The sequence below is a fragment of the Phalacrocorax aristotelis genome, chromosome 1 (genome assembly GCF_949628215.1).
Source record: "Phalacrocorax aristotelis chromosome 1, bGulAri2.1, whole genome shotgun sequence".
Taxonomy (NCBI): Eukaryota; Metazoa; Chordata; class Aves; order Suliformes; family Phalacrocoracidae; genus Phalacrocorax; species Phalacrocorax aristotelis.
Window position 1 is genome coordinate 12,169,415 of NC_134276.1, and position 13,191 is coordinate 12,182,605.

Below are 13,191 nucleotides of genomic sequence, written 5' to 3' on the forward strand. Positions count from 1 at the left end.
CGCTCGCGAGAGGCGCGAGGGTTGATGGGAGGGAGGGAGAGGCTGGCGGTTGGTGCTGAGCTGCCATGTTGGGAGAGGCGGCAGGGCGGGTAGTCCGTCCGTCCGTCCGTCCGCCCGCCCGCCCGGCCCCGAGGCCGGCCCCTGGCGGGGGCGGGCGGTGCTGCCGCGCAGCCCGGACGGCGGGGTAGGTACGTGCGGGTCGGCGCTGGTGGCGGCCGGATGCGGGGCCGGGGATCGGCCGCCGGCACCTTCGCATGCAGGGCAGCTCCCGGCTGTCCGCCGCGCCCGCAGGGTCCCGGCTCCCCTCGGTTCCCGCGCTCCCCGCCCGGTGCGGGACTCCCAGGAGCTGCTCCTCGCACCGGTCGGCCTCTCGTTGCTGCTGTCCTGCCTCGTTCCCCCTGCCGCCCAGCCTCCCCAGAGCTGGCGGCTCCAGCCTGAACAATCCCTTTTCCTCTCGCAGCCGTGCCAAATGCAGTGCCAGCTTCAGTGTTTCTCCGCTCCAGCGCTTTGCCTTTGACTGCCCGGACCCTCTCCCGGTGGCCCCCTGGCCCGCCGGCCCTTGCCCTGCCAGGACCCATCCCTTCCCGAAACCCCAGCCGCTCAGGCAGATGCCGGTGCTGTGCTGCAGCCTTCCTCTGCCACCTGCGCGATCCCCCTGCATCGCCCCAGCTGAGGAATACAGCTTCTGTGGATGCATCAGTAGTTGTTTTGCTCCTCTAAACTTCACTAAATTTCTGTCGCTGACTGCCATCTTCAATTTTTCCCTGATACTTCCTTCCCCACCACCCCCCCTACCTTGACTCATTTCTAGCCTGCCTATAAGCTCTCCTTTCTGGCTTCTATCCTCCAAACTAATTTTAATTTAAGTTTTGATACTAGACAGCCCCATCACCCCCCCATTAATATCATGGTTCCCATTTTATCTGTGTTCTCCTGGACCTTGTCAACTCTGATGTTTTCTTCCCACTTCAAAAAGATACACTTCTAAAGTCTTTTTAGATGCTTCTTTTCTCATTTTTTGGTGTACCATCCCAGATCTAATCTTTCCATTCCTTTAGCATTTGTGTTCTTTCTTTGAAAGTCTTGTAGTAATTCAATGTCACTCTACCACTCCATGATGGACCTTAATTGTCTGTTGTCTCCTTTCAGGTTCTTCCTCTCCCACACCAACCTCCCCTGTGAATGCTCTCCTTGCGGTGGCTCACAGATCTACTTCTCTTTTGCGTCCTTTCTGGTAAGGACTACTGTCTAGCGATCTGATCAGGTTTACTGTGGTATATTGAGCTTTTCCCACAGTCTTTCCTTCCTTTCTTGATTGTGGGGAGCTGACTACTGTTCTTTAAACAGCAGGTGATGGACTAGGTGTTATACTTGAGCCTACTTATTTGAACTGTGTCTAAGTCTTGCCTCTGCCTTTTGCACAACAGCAGTTCTAGCCTATCTTCTGAGTCTGTTTCAGGACTTTTACAACTGGTGTCTTGAGCGCTGGCACAGCCTCCTTCTGGACTCTCGAGAGGATGAGGATCATCTAAAACAATGTTGCCAAAGCCATCTTCTCACTTTTTTTCTCTGACTAATTACTCCCCTTCTTGTGTTCAGTGCATACTTAGTCTTGGGGTATGATTCACTCCATCTGACAGTAGGCTTCTACCAGAGGCACTAAATCAGGCTGTTACTTCCTCCTCCACAGCCAGAGGAGGGAGGGAATCAGTCATCTGTGGAGATGGGTAGGACCAACTAAGATGAGAATTACTGTACACAGGTAGCTGTCTTTCTGTCTTTCTCTGCTGCTTGCTAGAGCAGTAATTTGGGGTGGCTGAACTTTGATCTCAAAGACTTCAGTTAGATGACTGCTGTGATCTCCCAACTCTTTTATTTCCTTTTTCTGCTAGGTTTTTTTCCTTTATGCAGATATGAGAGGCTGATGGTATGAGGCCAGTTTGGATTTTTGACAATCATAAAAGCTAGGATTTTTTTAAAAAGATAAGCTAAAACTATACATAAACAGCTAGTTCTCTTATAGTCCTTCCTAACAAAAGCTCTGTCATGTCTGCAGTTGTAATTAGGTTTTTGGCTTTTTCTTCCAAAGCCTGAGGTCTGGATAAGTTGGACCCATTTTCTTTTTCTGCTGTGTGCAGCGAGCTTGTGCCCAAGGAGTTAATGATTGCTGTGGTGGATTTATAGTTAGTGGATAATCAGCTGTTTCTGCCCTGAGCCTAGTGGTTTGCCCTAGTAACTGACTTTGCTGTTGCAAGGCTGACTGAAATATAGTTGATTTGTAAAGGGGTTCTTAAACTTATGTTCAAACAAAACTTTTTGTTCCAGGCTCTGTATCCATACAGAGCCTGCCTGATACTACAGAACTTGCTGCTGTTGTTTTCTGTCTTGCTGCTAGCTTGTTCCCCTCTGGAAGGGGAAACATATGCCCAGGATCAATTTGAGATCATGTCACAGCTGAGGTTGAAAGTCCACCATAGCCAATGCTGGAAAAGTAAACAGTAAGGTAGGGAAGAGCTGAGGAGGCAGCTAATATGCTCAGAAAAACCCAGTTTTCTTTCAAAAACAAATTATGATTCCAGGCTTACAAAGGACAGATAAATCTCCTGCCCTGTTCCTTGAACTGGATTCAGCGTAGGATGTTTTGCCTACAGCCAGTTCTAAGCTTGAGGACTAGCATAAGTAATGCTCTGAGCCAGCTATAGAGCTGACAAATGCATCTTCTTCCAAAGTGCATAAGAAAATTAACATTAATGTTGAAGCTGCTAGTCTTTCCTATAGCAGAACTACAGTTCTACTATTGTCTATGTATTCTTGAGTGAAACTGAAAAGTAAGTAATGTATTGAAAACAGCCTGTTTTAATCGTTAAACTGTCATCCTTTGTGACAGATCAGTCGCGCCTACAGTGGGGTATATTGTAACTTCTTACCTGAAGAAATCAGCACCAATTAGGAAATGGCCAAAGTCGAAAGGTTTGCTTTCCATGTTCCAAGTCTGGAGGAGCTTGCTGGGGGTAAGTCATGCAGCATGTAACTTTTTACTAACTTGTAATGCACTTCAAAGTTATCTTCTTATCTTATCAAACTATAAGCCTTCAAACTTATCTTAAAGGTCTTATCAAAACCTTTCTACTGCTAGTACATGCAGAATGTTCCTGCTTTTAGCACACTGAGCTGTAAAGAAAAGCACTATTTTTCTACATGCGATTATATCCTTAAAGCAAACAATGACGCCTCCCCCAAACCTTAATGATATTTAAGAACACAAACAGGCTCTCAAACCCATTAAAACTGGCTGCCGTGTTTGGAGATTTGTTGATGGGTTGTCACAGTTTGATAATTACAGACCGTTTGGTCTGTAGTATCCCACGTAAAATCCTGTATTTACAGATATGGGATCATCTCTTCTCTACCCTCCAGTATTTCTTTCTTTTTCAGGACTACTCAAAACACAGCTGACAAGATGCAGTTTAGCATGGCAGGTCCTCTTGCTTGAACCTACTTGGCTCCTCTTTCAGTGATTGCCTTTAGAACCAGCCTGCAGGAAACATTTTATTTAGTTTGTTTCTTTCCAAAGCCTTCACAAAAAGTCCTCAGAATAACAGAATAGTTCAGGTTGGAAGGGACCTCTGGAGGTCATTTGGTCCAACCCACCTGCTCATAAACTTCTTTCCTTGCTCTAGTAGAAAGGCATTATTCCTTAGAATCACAGAACCATAGAATAGTTTGGGTTGGAAGGGACCTTTAAAGGTCATCTAGTCCAAACCCTCTGCCATGGGTAGGGACATCTTCAACTAGATCATGCCGCTCAGAGCCCTGTCCAACTTGACATTGAATATTTCCAGGGCTGGAGCATCTACCACCTCTCCATGCAACCTGTTCCAGTGTTTCACCACCATCGTTGTAAAAAATTTCTTCCTTAGAGCTAGTCTAAATCTACCCTTTTTTAGTTTAAAACCATTACCCCCATGTCCTGTCACAAGGGGTCCTATCCTTCTGGCAGTCTGTCTCCTGCAGCAGACATATTAAAGGTTGTTTTTCTTTCAGAGAGGTCCTCCAGTTCAGTCTGCCGCTCTCCCAGATCTGTGTCAATCTGATATTTCCATGCCATGAGAAAGTGGTCCCAGCAGTACACCGGGTGGTTCTCAGTGCTTTTCTCACCCAGTAGCTGCCAGGCTGGGGTAAGAGGCTGGGGTTGCTATAGACCTGTGGGCTCTGCAGAGAACATCATGTACTTGCAGTAGAACAGCTTAAAACAGTAGCAGAAAAACTGAGTCATGAAGCAGAATGTTCATCTTTTTCCCCCTGTCTGTCCTGAGGATCTCCTGAAAGCTGTGAATTTTGTTGCTGTTCAGCTCCTGAGTATAATTTGAGGAGTGCCCTTTTACTGTCCTTTTCCACTTAGCGGAAGGTCCTGAGATGTATTTAGAAACCTGCCAGGTACCTTCTACTGACCCTTGTGGTCAACAGCTTGCTAAATCTGCTCCCGAGAAGTAAGGTACGGCTGAAATCCTGACTGGAGGAAACAAAGGCATGGGAAAGTCTCCTGAGTAAATAAGGAACTGCCTGATCTGAGATCACAGGCTGTATTTTCTGTTCCTTAGCTTGAGACATCTGTCAAAGCAGACTCGCAGGCATGAAAGACCTTGGACTGTTTAACACTGTATTTGAAGAGGTGTACATGAAGGCAATCCCACACTCAATTAAGGTTTGAAGTTGTTTCCAAACAGTGCACTTGTCTAAGTCAGAATCCTTCCTGTTCTTTGACTTTGCAGGTTCTGAGCCTAAAAATATTGATACAAAGAGAAACCAAAAGTTTAGATTTGGGGCTGTTCATTATCATCAGCACCGTTCGCTATCTGTCTTGTACTGACAGTGGCACTTGCCAGAAAATCTCCACATGAATGTAAATGTGACAGGCAATATCCAGTGACAGCAGAAGTTTCCAGACAGCAGAGACAATTTGAGATTAAAATCAAACTATAGCAAACAGTCTGGTTAAAGTATTTAGAGAACTGATTGTCACTTCAGCTAAAACTTCCTCCTTTGCTCTGGCATGATATTTGACTGTGATCATAATTTTCTGCTCTTGTGAAGCAAAACCGCTGCCAACTGTGGTTTAAGTTTACCCATGTTATTTCACATTGTGCTGCTCCTAGTGCTACTAGGAGCAGTCAGTTACTGTATTTCAATTAAAAGGTTTTTAAAATTCTTAAAATTAATTGATGTGGTAGCTAACTATTATCTGAATGAGCTTTTGCTCTTCTCCAAAGCATTGACTCAGGAGACAAGTGCCTACAGACCATAACATTTAAATCAATGGAGTTACATAGGGTAAGCATAAGTCCTTTAATGTATCTTCCTGAAATAAAACCTAGACAGATATGTTTATTTTCGTCAGTAACTTGTCAAACTCTTGGTAGTTTTTCATTGTCAATAACTTTGCCATTATTCTTTATTATAGTTTTGCAGAAAGGGCTTAAAGAAAACTTTGCTGATGCTCAAGTCTCTGTTGTAGACTGTCCTGATCTGACTCAGGAACCCTTCAACTTTCCTGCTAAAGGTAACTTTGCATTCCTGCCTTCCACTTAGACTTCTCCAGTTCTTTCTACCTGATTCTACCTGGTTTTGATCTTCCAAAGATGTTGGGAGAGATTAAATTGGTTTTCAGGTAAAGAATATGCATGAGAGGAAAGTTACATTTTATTCCTGGATTTGCTTCCTAGTTGATGTATGAATGAGGACAAGTCATTACCAAGTACTTGTCATAATTATTTTCTTAACTTATGATTGCAATACTCAATTATTTAATAAGCTTTACTTAGTGTACTGAAAAGGTTTTAAAATTCAGTTGCTAACTTCCAGATGGAGAAGCAACTGTGCTACTCAGATGAGTTCCCTCTGTTGTCAGTGTGGTGAAAGAAACACTTCCAGAAGGTGATTCATCCCTTCTTATAATACATGTCCCAATAAGTGGGATGAACTGTCCTGAGACTCGGGCATCCAGCGTTGCTGAAATTTTTCAAGTGGAGTCCCTGTGGGGGTATGCACTGTGTGGTGAGGGCATCTTACTGCAGAACTGGCAAATGGCAGTTGTTCCCCACTGTAATATTTTTTGCATTTAGAGAATGTTAATTTTACAACAGGCTGCCTAGCATTAAATACTGTTGTGAATCATTTTAGGGCTTACTGTCCTTTAACTTCGTAATAGTGCAGCACTTCAGATAAACATGCTAGGAAAACAGTGTTCTCAAAGGGTTTTAGAAGTTTGAGGAACCAGTTCTTTAGTGGGTTGGACTGCATGCTCATTTAACATTACTAGGAAAAAATATTTTACCAAGCTACCTGGCTGTTTTCTTCCAGGAATCTGCGGAAAGCCTAGAATAGCAGATGTGGGAGGTGTTCCTTACCTCATACCTGTTGTACAGAAAGAAAAAGTGAGTTCTTCCTGTAGCTGTGGGGTTTAATATGTTTGTCCAAAGAAAGGCAATATCTTGTTGAAATATAAACAAAACTAAGGACTAACAGGTATGATAAGATTCCACTTGTGAAAGAGACTTGCTTTTTAGTGTTTTATGAGATTGGTTCTGACGTGTGTTAAACATAGACTACATCAGGAAATCTTACACATCGTAGCAAAAATAGGATATTGCAGTTGATGGCCCATCTTCTCCTGCCCTCAAATATAAGATAGTTTTGGAAACATACCATCTGTGACAGGAGCCATGGAAGGAACCACTGAACAAAGGAGTTGTCTGCACGTTTATGTATGGCTTGCTGCATGCCTGTGATTTCAAGTCGCAGCCACCCTTCTTTGTAAAAAATGGCTGTATTTGCATTTTCAGGCAAACGCTACATTCACATTACTCTGCTTTTCCAGGAATATCATGCCTCCTTTCTGATACCTCACCCCATCTGTCTCTATATAATACTCCCTTCTATTTTGTATTTTACACAAATATAAATTTTAATAAGAACAATAATTCGGTTTGGGGGTAAAATGGCAGAGAAACATACAGGCAACTCTACCTTTCAGGTAACAAACGCACATGAACACAACTTGTTACTACCAAATGTGTTGTTCAGAAACTGTTCAACCTAAGTATCCAAAATACTAACAAGGATCTTGTGAATTAAATGCATCCAGAGGTGACAGTGAACAGAATGATAATTCCAAACTAGAGCACCCCACCAAAATCAAAGACTTTTTCTCTTTTGCAGGTTTACGATCTTAATAAAGTTGCAAAAGACATAGAGCTGCCTGGAGCTTTCATTCTTGGAGCTGGAGCTGCTTCATCTAAGATTCTTGGAATAAATGCTGAGGTCAGTAAATAAGTGTGATGGTTCTCAGTGAATTCATGGAAGATTCATAACAGTAGAGCAGTATCATGCTGGGTATTTCTCATTTACAGCAAAACATTAAATAAACACCATCCATGCCAAAAGCATGTAAAACATATCGGAAAGAATTGAGATGAGGGCCCTCCCTTGAGGTGCATACCATTGACATAATAAATTAATTTTTAACTTGTAATTCTCCAGGAAGCATATGATTGCTTTGAAGAGTGCAAGAAACATGTTTTTTTGAAACTGATTGACAAAGACCAGACCAGAGGGTTTAATGACAAGATTTAGAAATGTTTGTCAAAGTTACTGGTAAATGCCTTTGAAATACTCCCTGTCTTTTGCCCTCTTGGATGGCTTTGTTTTACCATCGTAAATTTTAAAGATGCTACATACACAGTGATCACCTGCTGGAGAGGTGGGAGGCAAAAACTGCTGCCTGTAAAGGCTTTGGTTAGTCAGAGACTTCTCAAGCGTAAACCTCTGGTCTTGCCACCTTTTGATGTATTTATTGGCAGATGAGCTAGTCCATCTCAGCATTAAATTTGGGCCACTATAACGGTAGCTGTAACTACGCTGACAAAGTATTACCTAGAATTCCAATACTTGCATGCAGGCCTCAGCCCTCAACAGTTAGACTTTTTTTTCTTTTTTTTTTTTTAACAGTGGCATTCATCTTCACATAATATTAAATTTAACTGTCCAGAAAAAGTAAAACTGTTTTCTGGAGTTTTCAATTACATACAATATTAGTGCATTCTTCTTACCAGTACAGACCTCACCCTGAGAGACAGAGCTGTGTGACAAAGGGCATTATTTCTTGGGATCGTGGTCCAAAGCTTGAATTGCACTTATGTGAGTTCTGTTCATTTGACTGACTCTTACATGTTCTTACTGACCTACTTGACTTACTCTGATATGTTCTTTTTCTCAGCTTATCCCTATTATTCAAACTAAGAGTGAAAAAGCGCCTGCTGTAAATGGGAGCTACATTGCTCAGATAAATCCTGCAGACAAAGGGTGCCTGCTTGAGAAGTACAGCAGTAAATATACTGACTGTGAGTTTGGGCTGTTGGCCAACCTTTATGCCAGTGAGGGCCAACCTGGTAAGGTATGTACTTTGATCAAAGGTGACCTTGCTTGTAGAGCTTTGTGGCTGAAGGGAAACTCATGCTTCCATGTTATCCTGTCAGTTTTCTGTGATAATAGTGAAGTAGTAGTTCCATGAAAGAAACACAAGGAACTGATGCCGGTGAACGAGAGGACAAATTGGTGGAGACAGAGAGGCATTTGAATTTTTGAGGGATAAGTATTAGTTTACTAAAACTGTTCCACCATAAATCATCCATCCAACCCCAGTCCAAAGTAGCAGTGATTTAAGGTAAACATTGTACAATGGACTTGTGTAAATCAGGTCTGGACACTTGTCTAGTTGTTTGTAGAAGTGCTTCCACCAGTGCAGCTAGTGCAAAGAGGCGTTGGCAGAGCAGTCAAAAACCTGACTGCTGCATGGAAACTGAGCAGTCTTCTCTGTTTCCAAGAGTTCTTTATAACAAAGTGGAGGCCAGCTGGTGGACAGAAAGGGGTTGCTTACATGATTGTCTCATGTATGAGGAAATGACTTGCTGCCCAGCACCCTTCACAGGCAAAGCTAGGGTTGAACAGAAGGTCAGGAAAGAGTTGGTCAGGTGCTGGAAGGATGCAAGTGAAGCAGCACTTGCAGGGAAACTCACATTTTCAAAAAGTAATTATGGGTTATTAGCTTGGGAGAATTTCAGACTGGCTTCCGCAGACCTTTGCAGACTGCAGCAGCAGGAGACAGCAGTGACAAATCTCTATTCTCTAGGTCATTGAAGTGAAAGCCAATGGAAGAACTGGGGAACTTAACTTTGTGTCTTGTCTGAGACAAATTTTGGAGAAACACTATGGAGAAAAGCCAGTTGGGATGGGTGGTACATTTATCATTCAGAAGGGGAAAGCAAAGATTCACGTTATGGTAAGTTGTTCTCAGTTCATATAGCTTTCTTAGTCCTTCTGGAAACAGAAGTATAAATCAGGATGTAACATCTTATTGCCTTGGCTTTGTTTTGTATTTTTAAATGTATTCATAAACTGTTAGGATAAGCAGTGTATTGAAGTAAGGAGCTGACATTACAAAACTGAGGTTGCAAAACTAGTGATGCTGTGTTACTTGGCCTTAATACTGTCACCTTTTCTTTTGAAATCTGTGGGCAGCTGAAGAACCGTAGAACTATTGTAAAATGAATTGAAATGAAATAAATGAACTGAGATGATGCTTATAAGAAGCAATAGACTTTTTTTTTTTTAAATAACTGAGCTTCTAAAATGGACCAGGAGGAGAATCCTCACTTCAGTCATTCTCTCACTGCCTGTGCAATGGAAGAAGCAATATTCTGGTCACTTCTGTTTCTGGCAGAAACACAGTGGTGCGCACTGGTGGGCTTCTTCTAGGCAAGAAGGGATGTGAACAGAGTAGTAGGGAAGGGAAAAGTGAAGGAAAGCTGCTAGAGAAAAATTATCTTGATATAAGTGTCTTCCTTTCACTTATAACGCTTTTTGTTTTGCTGTAGCCTCCAGAATTTTCTGCCTGTCCTCTGAATACAGATGAGGATGTGAATAACTGGCTCAAATTCTTTGAAATGAAGGCTCCGCTGATTTGTCAGCCAGTAATAGTTTCCAGAGATCCAGTGAGTCTCCTTCTCATTTCTAAGCGTAAAATAAGACTTGCAATGAATTTTGTCTTAGATGTGATTTTCCTTTTAAGAACAGGAGTTTGTATATATTGTGTTAAACTCTTCCAGAGGTGGTGTAATGTGATAGCAGCTACTCATTTCTGTCACTGGTTTGAATTGAGGCTAGGTCAATCTATTCTGAAACCTAGTGGCTGTTCGTAGTGGATTGAACTTAATGGTTAAGTTCCAATTGCAAGTGCACAATGTTTGCATCCCATAGTTTGCATTCACTGCTGGCCACACCAGGAGAAACACCAAGAGTGTGGAAGCTTGTTCAGCTGTGTGTTCATGTAGTTCGCTTTCGTAAGAACTGTCTCTCCTAATGCTGTGTTGAAATATGTGAAGCATGTGTCTCATAACTGCCAATGCAAACTAAAGTCTGCAAAACCTTGTGTAGATAGTTATCTGGCATCTTTCACAAGCACTAAATTCAACAGCAAACAATTCAGGATAAAAAACAACCTGGTTTCAAAAGCCATTACGATGTTCACCATTAAGAAGACTATTTATTTTAAAGTAACCAGGAAAAGGTAGATGAAAATGACTATTTTATAACAACGCCATTCATAAGTAATATAAAAAAAGAGTTTTTGCAGAGTTAAATGTGACATGCTGAAGGCTTGGATATGTTCAGGGGTGTGACTTTATTGTGTCATTGTGTGGCAGCCTTTGGCCTACAGCTAAATTGCGTTCATCTTCCCAGAATCAACTGATGAGTACTTCGTAAACAGCCATCAACAGCTGCTCCATTCAGAACCAATGCAACTTGTGTAGGGGAGGCAGATGGGATACTCCCATCTCTATCCACTGCAAGCTCAACAGCACTCGGCTACGCCTGTGGTGCTGGAAATATTTGAGTGTCACTACAGAGACAGCAGTAGAAGATGACATTCAAATGCCATAGCATTACTCATCAGTACCCTCTTGCAGCCCAGAAAACGAGCAGTATCCTGGGCTGCATCAAAAGAAGTGTGGCCAGCAGGTCGAGGGAGGTGATTCTCCCCCTCGTCAGACTCCACCTGGAATGCTGCATCCAGCTCTGGGGCTCCAAGAAAGACATGGACCTGTTGGTGCGGGTCCAGAGGAGGGCCATGAAAATGGCCAGAGGGCTGGAGCACCTCTCTTGTGAAGAGGTTGTTCACCGTGGGGAAGAGAAGGTTCCAGGGAGACCTTATTTTGGCCTTTCAATACTCCAAGGGGGCTTGTAAGAAAGACGGAGAGACTTTTTACCAGAGCCTGTAAGTGACAGGACAAGAGGCAATGGTTTTAAACTGAAAGAGAGTAGATTTAGATTGGACATAAGGAAGAAATTTTTTACAGTGAAGGTGGTGAAACACTGGAAGACGTTGCCCAGAGCAGATGCGGATGCCCCATCATTGGAAGTGCAAAGGCCAGGCTGGATGGGGCTCTGAGCAGCCTGATCTGGTTGGAGATGCCCCTGCCCATGGCAAGGGGGTTGAACTAGATGGCCTTCAAAGGTCCCTTCCAACCTGAACTGTTCCATGATTCTATGACTGTCTGTGATATATAAAACTGGCAGGGGGTGATCTCACGGTTTAGTATGCCAGTTGTTATTTTATTCACTGTTCTTCTCATTTTCATCTAAGCTGGCTCAGATTTGGAGTAGAGATTGTCCCTTTATCGTATGAGTCTGTGGCATTCAGTGCAAAGGGATTCTGATTTCCAGTAGGGGTGCCTTGGTGTGACTGCTTTATTTAATCGCAATGGAAGGAAAGAAAAAAAAACACAACAAAAAAAAACCACCAGAACTAAGGAAATCTCTGGGAGATTGGCACCAAAAGTTGGGGGCTGTCAGGGTTTCCAAATTCTTTTCTCTTTGATGGGAAACCCTTGCACAGCTCCTCTTGTTTCGTCTTACTACACAAGCATCTTGCAAGTTTTTACTGCTTAATGCTTGGAGTGGGCTCTGAGATGCATGGAAATACACAGTGTAAAGGAGACTATCCCAGGACTTTTAACCACAGTTGACATGAACGCGTGTTCACGGGCCTTTCTTTGGTGGCAGGGCTTTGATCTGCGTGTGGAGCACACTCACTGTTTCAGCCATCACGGGGAAGGAGGGCACTACCATCAGGACACCAGCCCTGACAGCGTGCAGTACCTGGGGTACCTCCTGCCCGCTGAGCTGCTCTTCCGCATCGACAGGCCCCAGGAGACCCACCTCATCGGGAGGGACTGAGGTGGGGAGGCTCTGGTCAAGGCGCAGCAACTACATCTTTCTAACATGCAAATGCTGATTTTTGTAACACTTTTAATTATGCACATGTACCAGAGTCAAGAATATATACAAGAGCAGTAAACTACCGACTTCTTAATTTTGTTACAGTAAGAAATTCAGAGTATGTCATTGAAATTGTTATGACTGAATTCCAATGATAATTTCATTGCAGTATTACTAATTGTGTGCTTTTTTGCTATTTGGTTGAGCTTCCTGTGTGGCTGTAGCAGGTGATGGGGAAACAGAAGTGAATTTATGTTTAGAATGGGGAATTAGACCGACTTCTAAAAGGAAGTTGGAAGGAAAGAGGAAAGCAGCTCTGCTGAGAAGGATCTGGGAGTGCTGGAGGACAGCAAGTTGACCCTGAGCCAACACTGTGCCCTTGTGGCTAAGAAAGCCAACAATATCCTGGGGTGCATTAAAAGGAGTGTGGCCAGCAGGTTGAGGGAGGTTATCTTCCCCCTCTACTCTGCCCTAGTGAGACCACATTTGGAGTGCTGTGTCCAGTTCTGGGCCCCCCAGTTCAAGAAAGACAGGAAACTACCGGAGAGAGTCCAGGGGACAGCTACCAAGATGATCAGGGGACTGGAGCACCTCTCTTATGAGGAACGGCTGAGAGACCTGGGTTTGTTTAGCCTGGAGAAGAGAAGACTGAGGGGGGACCTTATCAATGCTTATAAATATCTAAAGGGTGGGTGTCAAGAGGCTGGGGCTGGACTTTTTTCAGTGGTGCCCAATGACAGGACAAGGGACAACGGGCACAAGTTGGAGCAGAGGAAGTTCAACCTGAATATAAGGAAAAAATTCTTTACCTGGAGAGTGACAGAGCACTGGCACAGGGAGGCTGTGGAGTCTCCT

At 43.4% G+C, this 13,191-nt stretch overlaps 1 protein-coding gene across 5 annotated transcripts; it reads left to right on the forward strand.

Moving 5' to 3' along the window:
* Window positions 1-14: 14 nt before the first annotated feature.
* C1H11orf54 (chromosome 1 C11orf54 homolog) lies at window positions 15-12,510 on the forward strand. Of its 5 annotated transcripts, none has more exons than XM_075081270.1 (10): window positions 15-188; window positions 1,150-1,234; window positions 2,888-3,011; window positions 5,462-5,560; window positions 6,361-6,434; window positions 7,219-7,320; window positions 8,276-8,452; window positions 9,188-9,337; window positions 9,933-10,049; window positions 12,121-12,510. In XM_075081270.1, exons 3-10 carry the CDS (start codon window positions 2,954-2,956, stop codon window positions 12,292-12,294), a joined length of 951 nt encoding a protein of 316 aa, XP_074937371.1. In that variant the 5' UTR covers window positions 15-188; window positions 1,150-1,234; window positions 2,888-2,953; the 3' UTR covers window positions 12,295-12,510. The 5 variants fall into 5 exon arrangements, with proteins under 5 accessions (XP_074937371.1, XP_074937408.1, XP_074937390.1 ...); XM_075081289.1 differs by having other exon boundaries at window positions 52-184; XM_075081280.1 differs by having other exon boundaries at window positions 187-361.
* Window positions 12,511-13,191: the final 681 nt, after the last annotated feature.

Excerpts from the sequence above, each read along its gene's own strand:
- C1H11orf54 (XM_075081270.1), top strand. The coding sequence starts at position 2,954 with ATGGCCAAAGTCGAAAGGTTTGCTTTCCATGTTCCAAGTCTGGAGGAG. Across the intron at positions 6,435-7,218 it reads CTGTTGTACAGAAAGAAAAA|GTTTACGATCTTAATAAAGT; the intron begins GTGAGTTCTTCC and ends TCTCTTTTGCAG. Across the intron at positions 7,321-8,275 it reads TTCTTGGAATAAATGCTGAG|CTTATCCCTATTATTCAAAC; the intron begins GTCAGTAAATAA and ends TCTTTTTCTCAG.